The following is a 27119-nucleotide window of genomic DNA, read 5'->3' as shown; positions in this document are numbered from 1 at the left end:
AAGTGCTCAAAATATTGTTCGTTTCAAGGAATTCTATGATATGTTTGAAAATAATATGTTCTAGCATTTTACAAGAATGTGTTGTTAAAGAGATGGGTCTATAATTGCTTAATAATTGAGCATTACCCGACTTAAATAAGAGAAGGATGGAAGCACGTTCGCACGAGGACGGAAGTGTCTCTGAGGAAAGAGATTTATTAAAAATAAGTGTAAGATATCAGCTACACCAAGGAGCATATCTAACTAGGAAAGCTGTCGGAATGCCATCGGGACTGCATCATTTTTTGGTGTCATGTAAGTTTAAAATAAGATTGAGCACGCCGTCAAAAGACACTGACACATCGTTAATTCCAGGCTGAAATTCAGAATGAAAAGCAGGAATGTCCAAGTTGTCAGTCGTAAAGACTGAGTCGAAGTAGGTGTGAGCTTGATCTCCAAAGGAGGGCAGGTTGGTGGACGCCCGATCTACATCGTCTAGGCGATGTGCCTCTAAGCCCTCATCCGCAGTAGAGATTGTATCTGGGGAGATAAGGTCGCCGGTATGTGAAAGAGGGCGAAAGAGATTTGGCACACCATTTAGGCTAAGATAGCTACCGGATGGTTTCGTTGGCATGCCATACCTTGGCCACACCACGAAGGTGGTCAATGGCAATTATTCATTTTCAGACTCCCAGCCAAGCATGGGGGGTGTCCATGTAGTTGACTGTCTCAGTCCATGTGAAGACGTCGTCTTGGAAGCCCCAGAATTTCATTACTGCCAAAAAAGCGGCTGAAGGCGAAACGTCAGGCGAGAACTCGGAGTGTGCCGACACCAAGTAGCCCAGTTGGTCTGAGGGCTGTGTGAGAGAACATCAAAGCTCGCGGTGGTTTTTGGGTGGGCTGGCCTCAAAGATTTTTGAGATGGCCTTAGCCAACTAGGCATTGATTGCGCACAATGCTGGCAAGGGGGCTGGAGACAGCCTGGAGCTCGACTCTATCAACATGTTAGTCCTGATGCTGAGTTCCACGATGATATGCAGCAGCTCCGCAGTGCTGTTGGTGATCTGCACGACGAGCTAAAGCCGGCATCTGCGGAGGACACAGTGGCTCTGGAACTCACGGTGGCATAACATATAGCCAAGGACGGGTGGACGGCATCCCTGGGAGGCTGATAGGATGATAGAATCAAGTTCACAGGATCCACACAGATGGCAGCATTAATAGCGGTCCCGGACGAGAAAAGCCCATGCGACGCCTTGGCGTGAACAGGCGTCGCAGTGCTGATGAAGGAATGTTGAGCGGCTGAGGAGGCCTGGACGGCATTCGAAGGACTTGGAGGTTGTGAGATGACAAGGTGGCAAAGACGTCGTCCCTGGTCTGTCATTGGTGAGGTGGCAGATAGGTGGGTTTCATGGCCAAAGAAGCATGAACGGCTTTACTTGGGTGGCGGGTACGTAACGCTGAAGATGCATGAGTACAAGTGGTGCTTGCCTTAATGCTTCATTTTCGACAACTGTGCCATCGTACTGAGCGAGACTCGGATGCAGCAATATATATATATATATATCTAGTTCACAAGTGAATGGAGGAAAGGAAGATGAGGAAGACGAGAAGTCAAAACAAACTGGTGTTCTGGCTTACGCCATGTATCATCCGTTACAGTAAGTCAACAGGGTCTATCTCAGCAGTATCATGAGGCCATCAAAGAAGATGATCAGCCAGTCGAAATATACCGGGGCTGAAGATGACGTCCCTGTGGACAAGTTGTTGCGTCTCTTAAAAACGAAAGCAAACAACGCTAGCTGATCCGATCGAGATTGCATCGACTGCATCAGCGAGTACTTGGAAGGTACCTTCCAAGTATTTCGCTGGTACCTCATTGAGATTTTCGCTTCCGAAGATACGTGGGAAGGCATTAAAACAAACATGATAGCATGATTCGCTGCACCAGTCAGTGACCCGTTCCGCTTGTTCATACACTGCGGACTCAGAAGAGAACAGCACAGCAGGCACCACTTTTTGAAGAGAAGATGTGCCTAGGTTTTCTCGCAGACTTGAAGGACATTCGAATAGTATCAGGCTTAACCGTCTTGTATCAGGCTTGACCGTCGGTGTACCTGAGGAGATTGAAAGGTGCCTCACTGGATTAACGCTTGCCACCCCGGCCAAGTAGCTTGCTGCTACACTTGAAACGGAAGATTCTGTCCACAGAAATGCTTCCCAGCATTCGTCAAAGCAAAGAGAGCCTTATCCTACGCGACGATGGATCCCCGCAGATTCGATGCGCACTCCTCATAGTGGGCGTCGAAGTTGTCCATCTGGTAATTTGCCAAATCAGTTTCACTGGCTCAATGAGTCTCCTCGTCAAATGGTGTCTGGTCTAGCTGATGAGCAAGGAAACGAAGAGGGCGGCCCAAAGCTTCATTGATACGTTTTAGTGCACTTGGGAATGGACACTTGGTGAATGTAACTCTGGATAAAGGAGCCACTATCACTTGTATCAGTGACGTTGTGTTCAAGCTGTGTTCAGCAAATTCAAGCTGTAGTTGCTCAAGGATCCATGCATAAGGTTCCAACAAGTCACCTCAACCACAAAAAGTTTGGGCCTTGTACACACACAGTTGGAAATAGGAAGCATAAAGTGAGCAGTCCAAGCACACCTTCTGCCAGGCATGAAGACTGATTTCTTACTAGGCCTGGACAATGGCTACTTTTTCAACCTTTCACTCAACTTGAATGTGTCTTCAGCGCCAATACTACCCCGCTCCAATCCGTTGACATCCCGCATCTTCCACCATCACAACAAGCTGCTTTGAGAGTGGTACTTCACAGTTATGAGGACATTTTCTCAAAGTCTCGGATGGACTTTGGATATATCGAGGATGAACGACATTGCATTGTCTTCAGCAGCAACGTTTCTATGGACAGACCACCGTATCGATGCTCCCCTGCAGACAAGGAGGAAACTGCCAAGCAAGTGGTCTTATTTCTCTAGCAAGGTGGAGTGGGCCCATCTTTTTCACCATACGCGGCTTCTGTCATTCTGGCGGAGAAAAAAGGCAAAGGACGTACTCGTTTATGCATTGATTATCAAAACTATAATGCTACCACTGTGCCCGACTACCAACCTATTCCGCCTATATATGATGTGCTGGACTACTTGGGAAAATCGAAACATTTTTCGACATTAGATATTATCTCAGACTATTGGCATGTCCAAATTAACCCAGAGGACATCCTAAAAACAGCTTTCGTCACGCCGAATGGCCAATATGAGCGGCTTGTTATACCTTTCGGTTTAAGAAATGCTCCTGCTACATTCGAAAGAGCTTTGAAATTAGTGATCAGAAACTTGAAGAATGTCGTTAATTACTTTGAAAATATCGAAGTATTCCAACACATTTTTTGAGTATCTACCTAAGCTCTATTGGGCTCTAGAAATGCAGAATATAAAACACAACCTGAAGAAGTGCCACTTTTCCCAAAATTTTATTGGATATCTGACTCACAGAGTGTCACACGGTGCAGTATCGCCTATATTGCGATTCCCAAGACCAAAATCTCCGAAAGATCTTCACCGCTTTTTAGGCACCATCAGGGTTTTCTACAAGTTTATGCCACATTTCAGTGACATAGTTTTCTCACTTACTAAACTGTCTAAGACGAACACACCATGGGAATGGGATTCCTCATGTGAACAAGCATTTCAGGAAATGAAACATTGTCTGACTAAAAAGCCAATTTTACAAATATTTTATTGCGAGAAGCTATGCACTTTTTATTGAGACGTATCTAATGTGGGCATCGGTGCAGTCTTGAAGCAACGGGATGATAATGGTGAAGAACATGCGGTTGCCTATCACTCGTGTAAGCTACTCACCCATGAATTAAATTATGCCATTGCAGAGCTCAAATGCCTCACTATTGTTGACGCTGTTGAGAAGTGGCACTGATTTCTCCATGAAGGACCATTTATTGTTTCCACCGATTATGCTGCCATATCTATTTTTATTTATTTATTTATTTATTTATTTATTTACTTATGGAGACTGTCAGCCTTTACATAGGGCTATTACAGGAGTGGAAAAAGAAGTACATGAAAACATAGCAATCCTTCTAAAAAGAGAACATAGTTAACAAATTTATTTATTTACTTAGGGAGACTGTCAGCCTTTACATAGGGCTAATACAGGAGTGGAAAAAAAAGTACATGAAAACATAGCAATCCTTCTAAAAAGAGAACATAGTTAACAAATAATATCGGAAGTGACAAATTAGGGGACAAGGATGAATTCATAAAAAAAATGCAACCAATAACTTAATCATTCAATGCACTAGAGCATGCAGAGACAAATAAAGCATTAATAATTACAAACGAGAATATGTACTAGGTGTTTTAAAAAACATATTTATAGATGAGCTTGAAACTGCTTCATCACTCAACGAATTTTATTCATTGATAGCTCTTGGGAGCTATAATTAAAGCAATCGGTGGAAACAGAAGGTGCAGGAATAAACATTGAATGGCGATGTCTAGAAGTTTCAGTATGAAAAATATCGAAATATTCAGCATATCTTATATAAACACGGTCATTAATAATGAGGTAAAAATACTTAAGTCATTTGTGTTTTGTTCTAGCTTAAGTCATGGGTAGCTCCGCTAGTGCACACAGTTGAGATGGGGAATCTGTCCACCGATATTTATTAAACGTAAACCGGACTACTAAACGCTGAATTTTTTCAAATTTTTAATATGTTTTTAACCAAGAATGGATCCCAGACAATTTTTACGTATTCAAATATTAGTTCATTCAAATTTTTGTAAGCTAAACATTTAGTTTCTTGTGTCCCAAACGGCAAATGGTGCCTAAGACTCCATAGGACTCCAGTGGCTCTTGCGCACACATAATCTATGCGATGATTCCAGCGAAGATCACTTGTAAAATTGAAAGCAAGATACCTCTGTTGTTCAACTCTTTTTAGTTCATGATTATCAGTGTAATATTATAATTTAAGTAATTTTTCTTCCTAGTGACTGTCATAACTACTGTTTTCAGGGGGTTCAGCACCATTTGCCATTCATCACACTATTTTTTTATTTCCTGTAAATTTTCGAGTAATTTTATCTGGTCGCCTATTGTGCCGACCTTATTGTATATGATGCAATAATCTGCAAATAGCCTAATAGAAACGTCAATTTTATTCGGAAGGTTATTTATAAATAAAAAAACTAAGAAACAGAAGTGGGCCCAAGACACTGCCTTGGAGTACTCCCGACTTAACAGCTGACACAGGAGACTTAGTGCCATTGATTTCCACAAATTGCTCACCAGAAATAAAATAGGATGAAAACCAGTTTGTGATTGTAAGATTTTGGAATGTAACATCAAGTTTTCTAATTAATTTACTGTGGGACACTTTATCAAAAGCTTTTGCGAAATCCATGAAAATCATACCCGTCTGAGCATGTGAGTTAATATTTTTCAAAAGGTCATGGACTAATTCGATGAGCTGGGTTGTTGTAGACAAACCTTGTCAAAATCCATGTTGGCAGTTGGATAAAATATTATGCTCACTCATATAGTTTAATAAATGTTTGGAAATGATATGTCCAAGCAGTTTTGAGCAAGTACTGATAATTGAAACAGGCCGATAAATTGTTACATTGTCAGAACTACTGCTTCTAGGAATAGGGATCACTTTAGCTATTTAGCATTCTTTGGGTAAGGAACCCTGGAGAAGGGAAGACGTAAAAATTAATGAGAGATATTTGGAATTCCATTCAGCGTATCTGTACAGAAATTCATTAGGGAAAGCATCGTGCCCTGGGCTTTTTTCTTCCAAGTCTATTATAGGTGGCCTGTCGAATGGTGAAACAATGTTAGGCAAAACGCCATTGTCATCACTGCGGTGGGGAACTACGCACCCTGAGTCATTGATCGAGCTTTTGTTGATGGGTTAACATATCTACAAAATTTATCAGGTGCCTTCCTTAAGTGTGATGTGAAAAAAACCTTTGTTTAGATTTTTTTAAAAACTAAGATCCTTTCCAAGATTTCGAATGGCTGATTGGTTTTGTACACTAGGATTAATTTTATTGTTCTTGTGTTTTTATTGTACTTGCCTTTTTAAGTGAATTGTTATCCAAGGACTTCTTTCATTAGTTTTTTTAAGTCACTTTGGTATAAAGCGTTCAATGCGAGACATTACCAAATTAGAAAAATATTTCCTGAGATAATCTGGGCTCCGATTATGCCTATAGTACTCACAGAAAGACTCACAGGAGTCTTCTAACAATTCCAGTACTTCAACATCATGTGCAATCATCCCTCAAAAACATATTTTGAGGGATGATTGACAGCAGTGGGCAAAACAGTCAAAGGCAACACTACCAGTTTGTGACTAGAGATACCATCACAACTTTCACAGTCCCGAAGTGTGGGCAACAATTGATTATACACTAAAACAAGGTTGAGGATGGATGAGCTACGCGTACTGACTCTTGTATAGTCGTTCACTACCTGGCTTAAAACAAAGCAGAAAGCCAGCTCAAGGAGTGCTTCACTATTCCAAATTTCTGTCGTTCCGGGAGAGTAGTCGTTTCAGTTTATGGCTGGCAGGTTGAAGTCACCCCAAAGTATAATATTATCACTATATTGCATATTTCTATTCATATAGCACTGGAGACTGGAAAGAACTTTGACTGGTGAATTTGGTCACCTATATAAACCACCTATGTGGATTACACGATTTTTAAAAACTGCCTTAATCCAGACTGCCTCTATGTCTTAAGGATCAGGAAGCACAGTAAATTCGATATTGTCATGAATCGGCAATGCGACCCCCCCACCTCTACTATTACGGTCTTTCCTAACTATATTATATGATTTGGAAGTTATCTCACTGTCTAATATGTCTTTATTAAGCCATTCCTATCGCAAAAACCAGTGGCACTGGCCCAGGGCCATACCTGATTACTGGACCAGTATCCAGTGTGGTGCTGTCACTGGGACAGTGCCACGCTCCACGAGACACGCTGGCGCTGCACGCTGGGACACCCAATATCGGCCGAAATCTGGCTTTCAAATTGTGTTTAAAATTTGTGGTCATGTGCACATTGTAATTAAGGCTGGAACACGCACGCAGTGAAAAAAGAAAAAAAATGGAAAAAAAACTAAGTAAGCCGAAGTCGTACCTATTACCTTAACACATCAAGTATTCTGAGCCAGACACGCTGCCCACTGCTACACACCTGAAACACGAGAGTGAGCTTATTTTTTTTTCATCTTAAAAGTAATTCAGTTATCCTATATCTTGAACTTGTCGTTTACTTACGCAGTGTTTCGTCTCTTTGTGCTCGCGCCAAACTTGCGATTGTTAGCTCATTCTTTGCGGGTTGCCTTGGATCACATCCATCTGGCACGTTTTGCTGCAAAGCTTGTTAGCGTAGCTGCAGATGTGTTACGGCAATCGTAGTGGCTCGCTATGCGGTTAGCCATACTTATGTATAAAACAGCGTTCATCTGAACTGCTCTCTAAACACTGTAGATTTCACCCCTCGATAGTTTGGAAGTATTTTCTGTCCTCCTTGTTTACGTTCCGCGAACGACAAGCGCAGCAGTTCGCTCTAGCCGAAACGACCACTAGGCTTACGGCCGTACTTCTTGTGCCACGGTTGCTGTAAAGATCGTAGATATTCAGTTAGAAAAAATAATAATCGTTACAATGTAGTTTTGATCATAACTGACCCATGAATGGTCATATTTTCACCTTCGATTACACAAATCGGAACCTAAAAACACTAAGATTGGGCAATGCAGTGGATAACTGCGGCTGGGGACGTGCGGCTTTCTATGGTACGAGCCGCAACGACTCACTGCTAGAGTAGGTTGGTCTTGATTATCAGACTGATATTGCTGTCATTTTGTGTTGCGAATTCTCAGTTCTATCGATGCCATTTATGAAGTACATTGACAAAACTCAATCAAAATTCAAGGAAAGCGCACCCGCGCCAAGGGGGGCATCCATGGGTGGGCTGGAACCTTTTTCCCCGAAATTCTTGCATGCCCTACCTTTGCCCCCTACATTCAGGAGCAAGCATAGGTAAAACATGATGCATAAGTTCTGTGCTCCCTGCCCCCCTGCAGGAACAAAGTTGTCGTTTTTCCCCCCAAGAAAAGTTCTGGCAGCGCCTCTGACCCGCGCGGTCAACATATTGTCACGGGGTCGTGACGTGGCTGAAGACAGGAGACTTCGTGTGGGGGATTTAATTATTTATTTGGGCGAACCTGTGCCCAGTAAAAGGAAAGTCCAATTACAGCAGCAGTCTCGCACAGATAGCAGTCTCGGACTGATAGCGGCGAACGGAGCGTCGGCCTTCGATCAACTACTGACAAGCGGCGAAGCGCGTCGGCATTTATACTCTTGCCGCCGAATGTTCTAGCGTTATCGCTGGCGGTGGCGTAGGTTCCAGAACAATCTGTACCGTTCGCACAGTGGGCGTGATGTTATCGAAATGATCTACTACAGTCCGGAACCTTCTAGAAAACTGCAGGCACGGTTTGCGCTGAGAATCGTGCGGTGTTTTCGGACGATAACAAAAACTTGGGAAATGGAACGTGGCATTGCCCCCCTCTGAAAAAAGGCATCGTCCCGATGCTTTAACTAAAGATGAAAGTACAATAATATTGCAAGAAAGTACAATGAATAAATTACGATACAACAATAATACAAAAAAAAACACTAGTTCAGTTTGTTAACGCGCATGAAACGGCTTGAGGCGCGCGACATGGACGACTTCAGGTCGCGATCGGCGTCGTTGAGAGTTCGTGATGCCGTCGGGGACAACCTCGTAATCAAGTGGGTCGAGCCGTCGAACCACCCTGTACGGTCCGAAGTACCGTCGCAGAAGCTTTTCACTTAGTCCACGTCGGCGTATCGGCGTCCACACCCAAACACGTTCACCGGGCTGGTATTCCACGAAGCGTCGTCGAAGGTTGTAACGGTGGCTGTCGGTCGTCTGTTGATTCTTGATACGGAGACGCGCAAGTTGTCGGGCTTCTTCGGCGCGTTGAAGGTACTCGCTCACATCGAGGTTTTCTTCGTCGGTGACGTTGGGTAACATGGCATCGAGCGTCGTTGCCGGGCTCCTTCCGTAGACCAATTTGTATGGAGATATCTGCGTCGTCTCCTGCACCGCCGTGTTGTATGCGAAGGTCACATACGGAAGAATGGCGTCCCACGTCTTGTGTTCGACATCGACGTACATTGACAGCATGTCGGCGATCGTCTTGTTAAGCCGCTCGGTGAGGCCGTTGGTCTGTGGGTGGTACGCTGTCGTCCGGCGGTGGTTTGTTTGGCTGTATGCCAAGATTGCTTGAGTTAAGTCGGCAGTGAATGCCGTTCCTCTGTCGGTGATAAGGACCTCTGGGGCGCCATGACGTAGGACGATATTTTCGACGAAGAATTTAGCTACTTCGGATGCACTGCCTTTTGGCAGGGCTTTTGTCTCGGCGTAGCGGGTGAGGTAGTCGGTAGCTACCACAATCCACTTGTTTCCGAAAGCCGATGTCGGGAACGGCCCCAGTAGGTCCATACCAATCTGCTGGAAAGGTCGGCAAGGTGGATCAATTGGCTGCAGAAGTCCCGCTGGCCTTGTTGGCGGTGTCTTGCGTCGCTGACAGTCCCGGCATGTTCTCACATAACGAGTGACGTCGGTGGTAAGACGTGGCCAGTAGTACCTTTCTTGTATCCTCGCGAGCGTGCGAGAAACACCGAGGTGCCCTGCCGTCGGATCGTCGTGAAGGGCCTGCAGGAGTTCTGGTCGCAGAGCTGAAGGCACCACAAGAAGGTACTTAGCTCGAAGCGGTGAAAAGTTTTTCTTTTGTAGAAGACCGTTTCGTAGAAAGAACGACGCAAGTGCGCGCTTGAATATCTTCGGGACTTCGGCGGTCCTGCCTTCGAGGTATTCTATTAGGGCCTTAAGTTCCGGGTCGGCCCTCTGTCGTTCAGCGAAGTCGTCGGTAGTTATCGTTCCTAAGAAGTAGTCGTCATCCGGGTCGTCGGGTAGCGGTTGGTCGACAGGCGCACGAGAGAGACAGTCGGCGTCGGAGTGTTTTTTGCCGGACTTGTAAATGACAGTAATGTCATATTCTTGAAGTCTCAGGCTCCATCGTGCGAGGCGACCTGAGGGGTCCTTCAAGGTGGCTAGCCAACACAATGCGTGGTGGTCGCTCACAACTTTGAAGGGCCTGCCGTAGAGGTAGGGGCGAAATTTCGACGTATCCCAGATGATGGCGAGGCACTCCTTTTCTGTTGTGGAATAATTTGCTTCTGCTTTGGATAGCGATCGGCTGGCGTAACTAATAACCCTTTCAAGTCCGTCAGCCCTCTGCACAAGAACGGCGCCAAGACCTACGCTGCTTGCGTCAGTATGTATTTCTGTCTCGGCGAATTCGTCGAAATGGGCAAGTAACGGAGGCGTCTGGAGGCGATGTTTAAGCTCCTGGAAAGCGTGTTCCTGCGGCGTTTCCCACTTAAACTCCACGTCGGCCTTGGTAAGGTTAGTGAGAGGATCGGCGATGCGGGCGAAGTTTTTCACGAACCGCCTATAATAGGCACACAGGCCCAGAAATCGGCGCACGGCTTTCTTGTCAGTGGGCGGCGGGAAGTCGGCGATGGCGGCTGTTTTCCGTGGATCGGGACGAACTCCAGACTTGCTGATAACGTGCCCCAGAAACAAGAGCTCCTCATACGCAAATCTGCACTTTTCTGGCTTCAGTGTGAGTCCGGAAGTCTTGATGGCTTGAAGTACAGCTTCAAGGCGCCGAAGATGCTCGTCGAAACTCGAGGAAAACACGACGACGTCGTCCAAGTACACAAGGCAAGTCTGCCACTTCAATCCTGCCAGTACTGTATCCATAAGGCGTTGAAACGTTGCAGGCGCTGAGCAAAGGCCGAAGGGCATCACCTTAAACTCGAAGAGGCCGTCCGGTGTTATGAACGCCGTCTTCTCTCGGTCTCTTTCGTCGACTTCGATTTGCCAATAGCCAGTCTTAAGGTCCATTGACGAAAAGTACTTGGCGTTATGGAGCCGATCAAGTGCGTCGTCTATTCGTGGGAGGGTATACACGTCCTTTCTTGTGATTTTGTTCAGGCGGCGATAATCGACGCAGAAACGTAGGGTCCCATCCTTTTTCTTCACTAACACCACGGGGGATGCCCATGGACTCTTGGACGGCTGGATAATGTCATCCCGCAGCATTTCATCAACTTGTCTCTTCATGGCCTCACGTTCTCGCGTCGAAACCCTGTACGAACTCTGACGGAGTGGTCTGGCATTTTCTTCGGTTATGATGCGATGTTTCGTGATTGGGGTCTGCCGAATTTTCGATGACGACGAAAAGCAATCTTCGTATTGCAGGAGCAGGGTCTTGAGCTGTTCTTGCTTATCGTTCGGAAGACTGGGATTGACGTCGAAAGCTATGGGAGGGGCTTGGTTCCTCTGAGCAGGTTCCGCAGAATCGGCGAGGGCGAAAGCACTGGTGGCTTTGACAATTTCTTCGATATATGCGACCGTTGTTCCTTTGTTCACATGTTTGTACTCATTGCTGAAATTCGTGAGCAAAACCGTTGCTTTGCCTCCCCGCAGCTCTGCAATTCCTCTTGCGACGCAAATATTTCGGGTGACCAACAGATGCTGACTGCCTTCAACGACGCCTTCCAAGTCAGGTGATTTAGGAGCGCCGACTGAAATAATGACGCTTGAGCGAGGCGGAATGGTGACTTGTTCTTCCAGCACATTCAAGGCATGGTGTCCTGACGGTGTGCGCGGCGGTAGTGCTTCTTCTGTGGATAACGTTATCGACTTTGTTTTTAGGTTGATGACAGCACCATGGAGGCATAAGAAGTCCATGCCAAGGATGACATCTCTCGAGCAACGCTGTAGGACTACGAAGTCTGTAGGATAAATACGGCCGTTAATGGTGACTCTCGCTGTGCAGATTCCTGCAGGCGTTACGAGATGACCTCCGGCTGTGCGGATCTCAGGGCCTTTCCAAGCTGTCCTAACTTTCTTTAACTTCGCGGCGAACGACCCACTGATGACAGAATAGTCGGCTCCAGTATCGACGAGAGCAGTCACACTGTGGCCGTCGATAAGAACGTCGAGGTCGCTAGTTCGCCGTCTCGCATTACAGTTAGGGCGTGGCGTCGGGTCACGGCTGCGTCGGCTTGTTCCGCTGCTTCCATGCTGCGTCGTCAGGCCACCTTCGGTAAATGAGCTTTCGCCGTCAGGGCTTTGCCTGGCTGGCGTTGTGTTCGGAAAGCTCCGTCACGGCGTCGTCGTCGTCGGAGGATCTTCGGTAGTTCGTCGCACAGCAACCGCACCTCCACCAGTTGCTGCCCTTAGTTTCCCGGATACGGGCTAGGAGACCGGCCCCGCCCAGAGTACTGCCGGTGGTAAGGTGACGTGCGGCGTCTGGGTGACGGCGAACGCGAAGGGGTTCGTGGTGTCCACCGAGTTCCTGTCAGGTAGTCGGCGATGTCACGTGGTTGTTCTCCTGGCTGTGGACGCGGTGCATTGACGGCGAAGCCACGCAGTCCCATCTGTCGGTACTGGCAACGGCGGTATGTGTGTCCGGCCTCGCCGCAGTGGTAGCAGAGCGGGCGATGGTCAGGGGTGCGCCAGACGTCAGTCTTCCTCGGTGCACTGCGCTGGGCCTCTGGCGAACGGTATGACGTCGGTGGGGTTGGTGGCGGCGGTGGCGCCTGTCGACGGAAGTGCGATATGGCGGCGTTTTGGCGTGGACGGGGAGGAGCGTTGTGGCGCAGTGCAGCGGCGTAGCTCATAGCTTCCGGCTCGGGCAGCGGTGCGTGGGGAATTTGAAGCGATTGCCGAACTTCTTCTCGCACAATGTCGGCAATTGAATCCACTTGAGTCTGGGCCGAAGGCAACAGCTTGCGCAGCTCTTCCCTCACGATCGCTCGGATCGTTTCACGCAGGTCTCCGGAGTTACTGGCTTGAGCAGCAGCGCAGTCTGCAGTCAGGCGACGATTATACTGTCTGGTGCGCATGTCCAGGGTCTTTTCGATAGTGGTCGCTTCTGCTACAAATTCTTGGACGGTTATCGGTGGGTTTCTCATCAGTCCCGCGAAGAGCTCCTGTTTGACCCCTCGCATGAGGAAACGAACTTTTTTTCTCCTCAGGCATGTCTGGATCAGCGTGACGGAATAGTCGGGTCATTTCTTCTGTGAAAATGGCGACATTTTCATTTGGCAGCTGAACCCGAGTCTCTAATAAAGCAGCGGCCCTCTCTTTGCGAGCGACGCTCGCGAACGTTTGAAGGAATGCGCCGCAGAAAACATCCCACGTTCGGAGCGTGGACTCCCGATTTTCAAGCCAAGTCCTTGCGGTGTCTTCCAAATAGAAGAACACACGACGCAGCTTTTCGTCATGGTCCCAGTGGTTGAGGGCGGCCACACGGTCGTATGTCTCCAGCCAGGACTCCGGGTCTTCGAACGATGACCCATGGAAAATTGGTGGTTCCCTGGGTTGGTGCATGACCATCGTTGGCTGGGACGCTGCGGTTGTCATTGTCGCTGCAGTCGCGGTCATGGCCTTCGTCTTCCGCGCCTTGTCTGGTAGAAGCCCGTACTCTGGTGGTAGCCCTTGCTGTCGGCGGCTTGTTCGCTGCTCCTGGTTGGTGTCGGTGTCTTCTCCGCGACGTGGGCTGGGTTCACGGCTTGACGGGGGCGTCCGGTACATGAACGAAGCAGCACCTCCACCAGATGTCACGGGGTCGTGACGTGGCCGAAGACAGGAGACTTCGTGTGGGGGATTTAATTATTTATTTGGGCGAACCTGTGCCCAGTAAAAGGAAAGTCCAATTACAGTAGCAGTCTCGCACAGATAGCAGTCTCGGACTGATAGCGGCGAACGGAGCGTCGGCCTTCGATCAACTACTGACAAGCGGCGAAGCGCGTCGGCATTTATACTCTTGCCGCCGAATGTTCTAGCGTTATCGCTGGCGGTGGCGTAGGTTCCAGAACAATCTGTACCGTTCGCACAGTGGGCGTGACCTTATCGAAATGATCTACTACAGTCCGGAACCTTCTAGAAAACTGCAGGCGCGGTTTGCGCTGAGAATCGTGCGGTGTTTTCGGACGATAACAAAAACTTGGAAAATGGAACGTGGCAATATGAATGCTTTAGCCTACTCGCATTCATTGCCTAAAGAAACTGAAGCTATATATGTGTAGCACATAGATGAGAATACCATCATATTCGGTAAATTTTACGCTCGACATGTCGCAATTCACTATGAAGTCTTACAGAAAGTGCGCCGATCTCGCCTAGTTTCTACCAATATGCCGCTAACATTATCAGTGTGCGGTAGAGACAGTGCAGCGTGACCAGTGCCTCCTAGCGTGGTTTAAGACACTGGGCTACGCTGTACAGTGTGGCTCAGTGCGTTTCAGCGCAATGGGCATCACTGGCCACGCTCTACAGTGTGTTCCAGTGCCTCGCAGCGCGCTGTAGTACACTGGGACACACTGTACAGCGTTTCCAGCATCACCCAGCGCGCTGAAATGCACTGGGGAATACTGGGGATGTCTCCGTAATATTCATAATGTCCGGTTCATGTTCTAAAATTAGCGCTTCATCATTCTCGACCTTATTTAAAATGCTCCTAGCATTCACATTCAATACTTTCAAAAATTCAAAAGGAATCACTGTGTTGACGAGCACGACACTCGAAGCGCTCGTTCGTGTCTTCATTACATGCGCAAAGGACATTGTTGATTTTGATTTTATCATGTATTAGTTTAACCTTTGCTCCCTTTGATCGCTCCTCTTGCGAAGACGCCCAAAGACTTTTTCATATTTCAAAAATCCTCTTAAAATAATCCTCACTGACGCTTATGTTCGATCTCTTAAGGGGGGACGCGGCACTTCGGGACCGAAAATCAGCCAAAAAATCGAGTTTTCGCGGACCTTCTTTTCGCGTTCCCGACATCATTGCGCACCTATTTACAAAATTTCATAGCCGAATACCATCAACTTTTATCGTTATTCAACTTTAAAAAACCGAAAACGGGCGTCCTGCCCTTTAAATTGAGGGCGAATAGCGCAGGTTTCGGCTCTACGATACGCGGGAACTACGCGCTCGATCGGCGCCATTTTGGTCTTGTTTGAAAGAACGCATTTTCAGCTGTTTTTTTTATTCAGTAAGCAACATTGAGCGTTTCCCCGGCTCGAAAAACGGGGCCTCAAAGACGAAAAGCCGCGCTCACTGCCATTGGCTAAACGGCGCACGTGACTGAAATGGCGCTTTCCGGTTGGCTGGAAGCTCGCGGCTTGCGCCTGCATACGCGACCCGACGCCATTTTGAAAGGGTTACCGCTGTGACGCCTCGAAATCGGCAGAGCACTCTGAAGCTTCTGATCGTATCGCCATGCCTGGAAACGCAAAAAAGTATCGGACCGTGTACGCATTTGGTCGCAGGAAACGCAAAGGTCGTGGGAGAAAGTCTACGAAGTCATCAGAGCCCTTGGTTGACTCCGACGAACGATGTGTCGACGCTCCGCGGCCGTTCAGCGATGGTGCGACCGAGCGCGTTGCCTCCGACGCCGATGACGGTGAAGCGAACTCCGGACGACTACGAATTGACGCCAAGGTGGTGACAAACGCCGAAGTTGAAGAAAATCATGCCCGGGAGAAAGCGACGCTCGACCGGCTTTCATCGGCGCCAGCAACTGCACGGAAAATTGACTTTTTCACCGCAAGTTGTAGCGAGGCAACCGCACAGGACTCGGACCACGCTGCTCCTTATCTGCTTATGCATCTAGATATCCTAAACGCGATAATGGGTGCCTTGTGTTGCAAAGCCTGCCACGGACCGGCTACGATCGTCAGAGGGGATCGGGACTACGGACTTGCCGTGAAAGTGCTAGTGCAGTGTGAAAGGTGCGGCGAGATCGCGAATGAATGGACTTCGCCCCGCGCGAACGGCACGAAAACGTGCAATCCGTTTGAAGTAAATCTTCTCGCTTCGAGGGCGATGGTGGCTACAGGCAACGGCCACAAACGAAAATGAACTATATTTTCGCAACAATGGGCATCTCACACCGCGGTATGCACCACAAGACGTTTCAGCGGCATTTGAAGAACACGCTGGCATCCGCTGCAACGCGAGCGGCTGAGTCCGCTATGAGCGAATGTGCGGAAAAGGTTAGAACAATTTATGATGACTTGTGCTTCGGCCACCGGGCAATATTGCCGTTAGCTACGACGGCACGTGGAAGACGCGAGGCCATTCTTCCCACATCGGCGTGGGCACAGTTATCGAATTATTTAGTGGCTACGTGTTGGACTACGTCGTTCTTTCCAACTTTTGCCTAGGCTGGGAGGTGGGCCCAAAGCCTAGTAGTGAGGGCTATCAAGAATGGAAGGCTAACCACAAATGCCAAAAAAATACGAACAGCAAAGCGGGGCAAATGGAAGTGGAGGCGGCTCTAATTCTATTTCAGAGGTCGCTTGAACGCCATGGCCTGCGCTACACAACTATGCTGTCTGATGGAGACTCTAGGACATTTTGCGCCATACAAGACGCCAAGGTGTATGGTTACATTGACGTGCAGAAGGAAGACTGTATTAATCATGTACAGAAACAGATGGGCACCGCATTGAGAAACCTGGTGCAGAAACAAAAGTGCGATGGGAAAAGAGGCCTTGGTGGGAAAGGCAGGCTCACAGGTGAGCTGATCACCAGGCTGAGCACATATTATGGCCGGGCTCTGAAATCGCATGAAGGTGACGTGGGCGAGATGCAAAAGGCTGTGATGGCCACATACCGCCACGTCACCTCCACTGATGAATGCTCGGACCACAGTCTGTGCCCAGCTGGTGAAACTTCATGGTGTCGGCACAATGCCGCAAAAGCAAAGGGTGAGCCCGACCCCAGGCATGCCTACAATCTACCGAAAGACGTGGCAGAGGCATTACTACCGGTTTATACCCGGCTTTCGGAAAGAGCCCTGCTTCAGAGGTGCGAACGCGGCAAAACGCAGAACTCCAACGAGAGCCTACATTCGGTAATCTGGAGTTTGGCCCCCAAGGAGCACCATGCGTCCCTGTTCGCTGTTGAAGCAGCTGTTGCAGAAGCAGTGCTGCGCTTCAACACGGGCAATTTGAATTCTGCAACGGCAATCTTAGGTGAAATGGACATGAATGCGACAAGTACTGGTGCCAGGAGAGCGAGAGAAAAAGACCACCGTCGCAGCATTGTCTCCAACAAGAAAAGAACAGCCTCATTGGAACTCCGGAAGCTAGTGAAGAGGAGGCATGAGCACAGAATGCATTCAGACTATGCTTCTGGTGCGTTTTAAGGTTGTCTTGTTGCATCATCTGCAATAAAAATGTGTGCCCACGTTTTTTCTCGATTTCTCAAAACGACAATTTTCATGTGCTTCCCATTATGCCGGAGCAATATCTCTTGTTCTATCTGGGTTATCATTACGATTTCTTTTTTGTTTCGAAGATAAATGCAGGGGATGTGTCGTAAAGTAAGTTTTATTGTAATAATTTTTGGAGAAAATTCTCTAAATGGATCTTTTGTTTCAAGTGTAGATGGGGAAATTTTTCATGTCATATTCAACATCCCACAACTTTGCTTCGAAATAGCCCAGAACAATGATTTATACTTTATTGCACACTGTGAACATTCCGAATTGGTTCTATAGGTTGCACATCAATATCCAAGTTACAGTTAATTAGCTAATTAGGCCTTAATTGAAAAAGTCGCAGTTCATTATATCTTTAAAACTAATTGTCACAGCAAAAAAAGAATTAGATTTTTGAAATCAGCAGTAAAATCTACATAGGCCCTCCAAATTCGACTGAGGTACTCGCAAAAATAAAAGAGTTTTTGGAAGGTGTAGCATCCCCCCTTAAGCATGGAACAATGACCCAAGATTTTAGTTTTATCTCGTAAGTTAGCTAATCTGATGTTTAGGACAGTCTCTACCTCCAGTTCTTTTACTCAGGCGATGTAAGCTTTCAACTGAATTTATTTTGAGTTTCAGGATGCCACTAAACGCATCATCATTCAACTTTTCCATCAAAATCTCATCAGTTTCACGTCCCTCTTCTCTAATGTCTCTTATTATTAGGTTATTTCACCTGTATCTATCTTCTAGATCATCTACCTTCCAGTTGAGTGAATCTATATTTCTGTATGTTTCATTTAGATTGCCCTCAGCGTGTTTAGTCCGTTTTTGACAGCTTCTAATTCATTCAGATTTTCTTTTATAGTTGATATTCTAATATTCCTTTGAACCAATCTTGCTTCAGAAGAGGCCTGACTCCAAAAAGTTTGCTCAAGATTTCCTTCTGTGTCTGAAGAAGTTTCTTAATCATTTCCGCATTTGTAGGCCCGGTATATTTTTCAACGTCTCCCGATAATGATAACATTCCTACGAAGGAAAAACATTCGCTGATACATTATATAATGTTATGTGAACACGGCAGCACGACAAGACAAACGTAATCGCTACGAATACCATATTTCTTTTCACTAACCTGCACATATATATATATATATATATATATATATATATATATATATATATATATATATATATATATATATATATATATATATATATATATATATATATATATAAATTGTCCTGCCGATCCGACGCTGATGAAAGGCAGCGGAGTAGAATCTGCATATATAAAGGGGCATAAGCCATCGTTGTCACGGCCGTGCCACGGTGTCCATTGAAGACCGTCGCTGTCGCTGCTGTTTTTAAATTCAATAGCCAGCCATGCCAGTCCTTTCCTGGTGACAACAGGGTGCCCGAAGATGATGGGCGGTGGGCACTGTCCATGTGTAGATTCAGCCACGGCTGGGAAGGAACGGCGCTTGCGTTGGGAGAACAACTTGGTCCGTCGAAGAACATAGGCATAATCACCGACGCACCGGCGGGCGGGCAGGCAGGCAGGCAGGCAGGCAGGCAGGCAGGCAGGCAGAGAAAGAGAGAGAGATCACCATTCTATCAGAGGCCCCTCCTTCTATCAATCAAGGGAGACGTGAAGCCCTGTATATAACACTGCAACGCGATCTTTTTACTGGTTATGATTTCTCCCCTCCTACAAAATGCCTATATGGCCATCCTATATGCCATATAGGCATTCTGGCCCGTAGGCAGTGTGGCCTGTAGGCAGTGTGGCCTGTAGGCAGTGTGCAAATAAAAAAAGTATTCTGTATTCGTTATCGCCGTTTCTTGATTTTCATTTCCTCAGCCGAGCATGCCGTATTCAATTGCCATTGACGTCGTGACTCACTTGCTGCAGCACGACGACCTGAGGATAAGCCAGCTTTGCTGTGCCAAGCTTCGTACAACTCAGTGTGTACTTCACGCATTTATTCGTTTATTTTTCTTCAAAGACACTTTTCAAAATTAAGACTAGACTAAAGTTGCTCTCGCATGCATCTCTCTGTGCAAGTGGTAATTGGAAACTTTTCACACACCTACACACATTGCTTAGGTCGCATTTTATAAGCTACATAACCAGACTGCTCACACAGTAATTTTTCATTTGTGAACAAGGCTCCCCTATGGGGGCCAAAATGGTGTGCTTTCAGTTGCCTCTTTTCGTGGTCAGTGTGTTGTTTTAATTGTCTTCATGTCTGTTCCTGACCAGACGGGTTTCCGTTCAACTATCGATTTCAGGTGGTGGGCACATGCTCTCTGCGGTCGCTGATGGCGCTCCACCTGACGAACAACCGTCTCAGTCGACTGGCCTCGCATGTGCTCCAACAGCTGAGCGGCCACAAGATGGACGACCTGCGCCTGAGTGGCAATCCCTGGCTCTGCAGCTGCGATACCGTCAGCTTTGCCACTTGGCTTCAAGACAACAAAAAGGTGGGTGGCAATACAGTGATACCAGGCAATGATACTAATCTCAAGGCAAAGTCGAAATATTCATATCGCTCTAGATTTTGTATCAGCAGCAAACTAGCATTGTTTGTTTTTTAACTACAATAAACAGTAGACTCGTTTACTGAAAGCTGAAGAATCAAGAAAATATGAGGGAGGTCCGATGAGTACTTAGCCTTGAAAATAAATACAAAATTTTTGGAATGGTGCTGGTTTACTTTTCTACCTGTTTCCTTTCAACTCTATATACTTGATCCGGCGGTGCTCGAACGTCTTCATCCCGTCAAAAAAAAAAAATGTTTTCTTTAGGCTTGTGCGAATAGTGAATTTTAGGTTCAAAGCAAATTCTAAGGAATAGTGATTTTGGTCAAATAATTTCAAATTGAGTTGGAATAAAGTATATGCTGTGTAAAAATATAATGGGCATATTTATGAAGACCTTATTAACCTGCAATATTTTATTTTAAAGAAGGCCTCTATGCAAGAGCTTTATTTATTTTCTTCCATTCAAACGAAGTCCAAACAACTTTGAGAAGAAGTAAGATTTGACTTTCAGTAGGATGCAAGTGATAACCTGTAAAATACGTAACATTCTTCATTACAGCTAGATTGTCTAACCCGGCAAAACAAGCGTTAAGCTTACAAATGATCAATCGATTTGAGGATAATATGTTCATTTAAAGGGACCCTGCAACAGTTCTTCAAGTACTCATGAAATGGATTCACTAAAAAAAACTTATTGCCTTATGAATTAACTGCCGCAAAAGTTTTTAGAATCTGTCCAATGTGAGCGGAGTCGCAAAGATTTACCACATGCTGCAATTGCATTTTCTTTTCTCGTCGCGATGGAAGCGCTTGAAGGAAAGCCAGGAGATGGCATTGGAAAAGAAAATACGACATGTGCGTGCCATGACTTTGAGCACTCTTTCTCTTTTTTTCTTTGCAAGCATTGAAATATGTGGCTTTTCAGTGCAATTCGCATGTACGGGTGGACATGTCGTGGCAACCCGCAGCGGCACCCGTAACAACTGAGCGCCCCATGCTCAAATCAGCCAATGGCTGGTACGATGGCTGTGGCGAGCGTTTTTTGACATTGTGGCGTCATTTGCCAAGAGAATTGAGCAATTTTTTATCTTACTTTGAAAATTTATTGCGAATTCCAGGTCATGTGCTGTGCTATAATATTTAGCATCTGTGTCCTCGGTAGCCTCAACTACAGATTGGCAACGTTTGCTGACCATGCTCAAAAAGGGTTGCAGTGCCCATTTAAATTTGATTGATTGATATGTGTAGTTTAACATCCCAAAACCACCATATGATTATGAGAGACGCCGTAATGGAGGGCTCTGGATATTTCGACCACCTGGGGTTTTTCGACGTGCACCCGAATTTCAGCACACAGGCCTCCAGCATTTTCGCCTCATCGAAACCCTTTTAAATTTGAAATAGGGCTTCGCGGCAGAGCAAATTTTTTTTAAGAGGTGCTTTAACGGCTTTGCAACGCTATACTGCAGTGAAACCACCTTTACAGGTGGTTACATGCAGTTTAGTACAGTACACCTGTTCGTTCATGACGAATACTTCGAAATATTCTATCATTTAAATTCGAATCAAAGCGAATTCGAATACTCTACTGTTTGTTCAAATATTCGAAGCATTCGAATATTCTCACAAGCCTAGTTTTCTTCTGTTCTGCAAAGTAGGCTTACGTGGCGGCGATAACTTCTTAACGAGGTCGCAGATTTTTGGCACGTTATCTGCCATTGTAGCCGTTTGCGGGGCTCTGGGCGCATTCATCAAAAACCAACGTTTCACCACGTTTAGACTTGTTAAACCAGTTTTTGAAGGTTGCCATTGAAGGAGAAGACTCACCGCAGAAGGCATCCAGCTGCTCTTTGATTTCGCTGTGTGATGTCTCTTCCGAAAATAAAAATATAATAACCAACCGATATTGCTCTTTTTTCATTTTAAGCGAACACAGGAACATTACCTACTCACTGAAGTGGCCAAAACAAAACTGTGAGCCCGATCGGACTGGGTCTTTGCATGTGTTCCCTCTAAGAAAGAGTACGCAACGTCAGTACATGTCTCATGCGATGGCCTCACGCTCTCGTGGTGAGGCGAAGTACTTATCGGACCACCCTCGTGTGATCCCCTTAACAGAAGTTTCGTATACCGGGAAACGAACAGCGTTCTTGTATTCTGATGAGAATCCATTAAAACTAGGCATAGCTTTTCTGTTGAAGCTGCAGTTTCTTTTAAATTTTTTCGGAGGCTCTACTGTATGCACTTAACAATATTATTTCCACAGAAAATGTACTGGCCTACATGGAACATGCAATCAGAGAGGGATGGTGTACTTGATTGCCACTATCAGACATGGAATCTTTGCTAACTGAAAACTTAGTCTAAATGTCTACTTCACCATAGTCATAAGTGAACAACAGGAACATGAAGTGGTTCAAGCCCTTTACCACTTTAGTGCCTTTAGTGTACCTCTGCGTTAACCACATACCATCGTAGCTGCATTATTGTTATGAAGCTCTGATGCATAATTGCGTTGACAGCCATGGTATCGTGTGCAGCAGGGTAGTTTCGTTTCCGTGTGCAGTGCTTGTGTGTTTACTTCCAGAGCACGCTGCTGTCAGCAGCCGCACGACGGTTTCAAATCACATGGTTGCAATGCACAGAAGTGTTTGCAACATTCAAATTCAGGCCGTTAGCTTGGGAATATAGTTGAAAGCTTGTTATAGTCAAATCGTGATACAACTAATCTCAAGGTACTGCTAAAAATAAATTGATATTTTGAACTGGTAAAAATAATTTGTTATTTCGAAAAGCCGTTATAGGTAAAAGATGAAAAATTCACACAAAAGTTGTAAATGCAACCAAATGAGTCGCCTGCCTGTGCTGGGTATACATTCCTTTTGTGCTGCTTCTGGAGCTCGTCGTTGGTGTACGACCACTAAGTTCATGGCAAAAAAACAGCTGTGTAACAAACGAGCAGACGGTGTTCTTAGGCAGCTCGACAAAACGTACAGAAGCACAAATGCCATCTCTCCAGCACAAAGCGTGTTTTCGTTGTGGGTCTTTGCGGCACCTCGCAAATTCCAAAACATGCAAGGCGCGGGATAAAACATTCAGCAAATGTGGCTGACAGGGACATTTCCAGCGTGTATGTCGGAGCGGCATGCCAGACGAGCGGGCACTTGCTGTCCGAGAGGTTGACACTAATATCCAAGGACCTCACCGTGTTGCTTCTCGTCAGGCCGAACAAAACACCAATACATGTGGACGCTCTCGTGCAAAAAGTACCCGTATGTCTCCTCATAGACACAAGCTCTGCTGTCTCGATTATGTTGTCTGTCACGTATTCGAGTTTGAAATACCCTCCTGTGCAGCCGACCACATTGACACTGTACGATTTTCTAACCGCAGAATAAGCATTTAGGGGTGTTTTACGGCGGCAGTCATCTTCCAATGCCGGCACGCCGAGATACTCTTCTGTGTCGTCAAAGGCGATACGGGCATCCTCTGTGTCGACGCTATCGAAACCTTGCTGCTGCACATCAATGGTATATCTCTGCAATGCGCTAACATTATGCAAGTGCCACGAGGCTTTGAAACTGAAGATTTCTGGGAATTTTCGAACTTGTTTGATAGAAAACTAGGACTGGCAGCAAATTTCATTTATAAGGTCAAGATCAGACAAGGGTTCTCGCCTGTCGCTGTTAAGTGACACCATTTGCCTTTTTCAGTGCGAGACGCGGTGCGTGAAGAGCTGCAACACCTTGAGCAGAATAATGTGATAAAAATGGTGGATACATCAAAATGGGTATCGCCAATCATAGTAGTGGCAAAGAAAAAAATACCAAGATAAGAGTTCGCATCGATCTCTGCGAACAGAACTAAGGGGTTGTCATTGACAAGTTTCCATTGCCTCACACGGAAGAACTGCTGCACAAACTTAACGGTGCAAAGTATTTTTGCAAGATTGATTCAACAGCTGCATACCTTCATAACTGATAGTGAATTGTATCTATACAAAAGTGTCTGCCTTGGCCTTGCATCGGCACCTCTGTGTTTTAGAGAATGATGGTCACTATCTTGCAGAGTGCAAAAAGATTTTGTGCTACGTAGATGATGTGATTGTGTTTGACAGAACACCTGAGGAGCATTTCAAGAACCTGAAGTAAATGTTGCACTTGATTGCAAAGTCTAGATTGAAGCTGAATGACAAATGCATTTTCGATGTTCAAGAAATGAAATTTCTTGGCTCTCTGATAAGTCTATAAGGCCGCTGCAAAGCACCATTGACACCATCAAGGCTGCACCAGCACCGACGGATATCAGTACTCTGCGCTCATTCTTATACATGGTTGGCTATTATGCAAAGTTCGTACCCGACTATGTAGTGCTTGTTAAGCCTCTTCTTGAGCTCTTACATGAGCATTCTGCATTTACTTGAAATCCTGCAAGAAAAGCTTGTTTTGAGCAGCTAAAAAGTACCTTGTCCATAAGATGTTTACAGCTTTCTGATCCTGTGGGTGGCATTATCATTGCCACCAATGCCTCATCTATCGGGCTAGGAGCAGTGTTGGAACAGACAAGAAATGATGAGCCAATAACGATTTCATTTGCTTCTCACAGGCTTACTCCACAGGAACAGAAGTGCGCCGTTAGGGAGCTAGAGGCCCTTGCATGCTTGTGACGATGCGAACACTAAAGAGTGCACCTTTGGGGCCATCTATTCACTCTGTGCACCGACCGCCAGGCTATGGCAACACTCCCAAGTACAAAGGAAGTAGGTCGTCGTCGGTTCCTAATAGCAAGATGGCACGCAAGACTACTGGCATACAACTTCACAATTGAATTCCAAAAGGCTGACAAGAATATAGTTGCTGATGCTTTTTCAAGGATGCCTCTCCCAGTTCAGATGGAGGAGGAAGAGACTGGGGAGACTGTTCGTGTGGCCTCGCCATGCGTTACCCATGGAGAGTTTGTCGCTGAAACAATGCAGGACCAGCTGCTGCAACAGGTCATAAAGTGGGTGACTTCGACGTGGCCTGCAGCAAAGACGTTGCCTGTGGATGCAGTTTCATTCTACAGGGTGCAGACTGGGGTCTCAGTCATTGGAGACCTCCTACTTTCTGAAGATAAGTTCATCGCACCTTCATGTCTCTTAGGATGACTGCTTTACGCAGCCCACGAGTCTCAACTAGGAATAACAAGGACATACAGTGACTATGTGAGCAACACTGGTGGCCTGCTATATGCAAACAAGTAGAGCAGTTGATTGGATCTTGTGGTGTATGCCAATAAGTTGACAAGTCTGCAGAACCAGTGACATCACCATTGCAGACAGTTGCATTTCCATCAGCACCATGGCAGAGGCCATGAATAAATATTGTTGGTCCTTTTGCGAACGTGTATGCAGATTGCCGCTTCGCCATTACGACCGTTGATTACTACAGCGAGTGGCCAGAGGTTTGCTTCACTGTGAGAGCAACTGCGTCAATAATTATTTTCTTCCTACGAAGCATTTTCAGCAGGGAAGGATACCAAGACGAGATCATGAGGGACCATGGTCCTCAGTCTACAGACCGAGCTTAACAGTTTTCTGAAGGAACGCAGCACCACTCATATATATTCAGCAGTTCACCACCCCCAAGTGAACGGCTGGCTGGAAAGATTTAATCGGGTGCTCAAAGAGTATGTTTAGGTCTGCACACACGAACGTTGGCCTCTCAAGGAAGCCATCAACGAATGTCTAGAAGTTTACCGCTTCACGCCGCATGCCACTACAGGAGTGAAGCCTTCCATTTTCCTGCGCCCCTGTCATTGCAGAACTAAACTAGATCTATTAGGAGCACAAGATAAACTGCTTCTTAAGACCTACACGGACCATCAACAAGTTAAAAACCATTCTCTGCTAACAACAGGTCAACCGGCACGAATCAGGCTGCCAGACCATGTGTCTAAGGGTGCTGTCAGCTACTCAAGCCCATTCATAGTCATTGACCAATGTGGTCAAGGCACTTACGAACTAACTGATGGTCGAACCTGGAATTGGCTGGTACCCTGCCGTCGCCTGCTACTCCTGTAGCATCTGCCTGTTGTGACTTGCCAAATGATTCCGATGATGCGCCCCAGCAGTCAAACCTTTGGGTCTCAGTTTCATGGTACCTTACAGAACTGAGGCAGTCAACGATATAAGAAAGATTACCATCGTGATTAAAAGACTATGAACGATATTGAGTGTTATGTAGTATCTGCTTATTGTAACTCTTTCCAAGTGATTGTTCAAGTTTTGAATGGAGGGAGAATATTGTATTCAGCATGTCTGTTACAATATAAATAGCCCTAGGCATGCACAGACGCATGTGCACGTGCCCTATGATGTCAGCCGACATCAGTGTATATTAACCATCATGGACTAAGAATAAACAGAGTTGTTTGAGATACCTAGTCGGTGTAGTTAGTTAGCGGTCCCGTGGCTGTCCAACATAGTTCTGCAGGGCATGGCGGCGGATACCACAAAAACCAAGGCAACGAGAGAAACAAGTACAGGCGAAGGTGACAGCGATAGGGCTGTTGTACATTTGAATAGGGCAGGCACATAGAGAAATGCTGGCATTCTAATGATGGTAGTGGCACGACAGAACTGGGCATTGTTTCCAGTGCCACTTTTTAAATTCACTATTCGTCCAAGTTTTTAAAAAATTCACTATTCATTATTTTTAGAAGTATTGCAGAAATACGAGGGCAGTATTATTCAATAAGATATTCTGAAACATTCGGTATTCTGAATTTTGTAGTAGTGAAAAATTTTCGCATGAAACCAATGGACATATCAAGCGGAATTTTCGAAATAGTCACTAATCTGCAAAAAGTTTTAATCTGAGGTTTGCTACAACGAACTCTGAGATTTCACAGGACCAGCAGAAATGTCTAAATTAACTAAGTTCAGAGTAATTCATAGCTTGAAGAAAGCAATAACCAAACTTCTATTATACCAACACAATTTCAATTTCTTGTTAGATACATTAAAGTGGTATTCATTTTGTACAAGAGTAGCCAAAAAGTACGCAATTTTCGTTATCTTCAACTTCTTTCACAGTGGTTTCGTGGTGCAAAACGCTTGGGTGTTAATTACTTTGAAAATTGTTCTGACCTTATTATGTACCGTCGTT

The 27119-nt window shown here is 45.9% G+C and overlaps 1 protein-coding gene across 1 annotated transcript in view; it reads left to right on the top strand.

The window, feature by feature from the left end:
* The window catches only part of LOC119179557 (protein halfway), a 101563-nt gene that overhangs the window by 62484 nt on the left and 11960 nt on the right, over nt 1-27119 (top strand). Inside the window, exon 8 of the mRNA XM_037430660.2 lies at nt 19720-19911. Within this exon, the coding sequence (XP_037286557.2) occupies nt 19720-19911 (192 nt within the window). The remainder of the gene's footprint in view (nt 1-19719; nt 19912-27119) is intronic.

This window comes from Rhipicephalus microplus, chromosome 7 (genome assembly GCF_043290135.1).
Source record: "Rhipicephalus microplus isolate Deutch F79 chromosome 7, USDA_Rmic, whole genome shotgun sequence".
NCBI lineage: Eukaryota > Metazoa > Arthropoda > Arachnida > Ixodida > Ixodidae > Rhipicephalus > Rhipicephalus microplus.
Note: the sequence above shows the minus strand (reverse complement) of the source record. Positions and strands in the feature narration are given on the sequence as shown.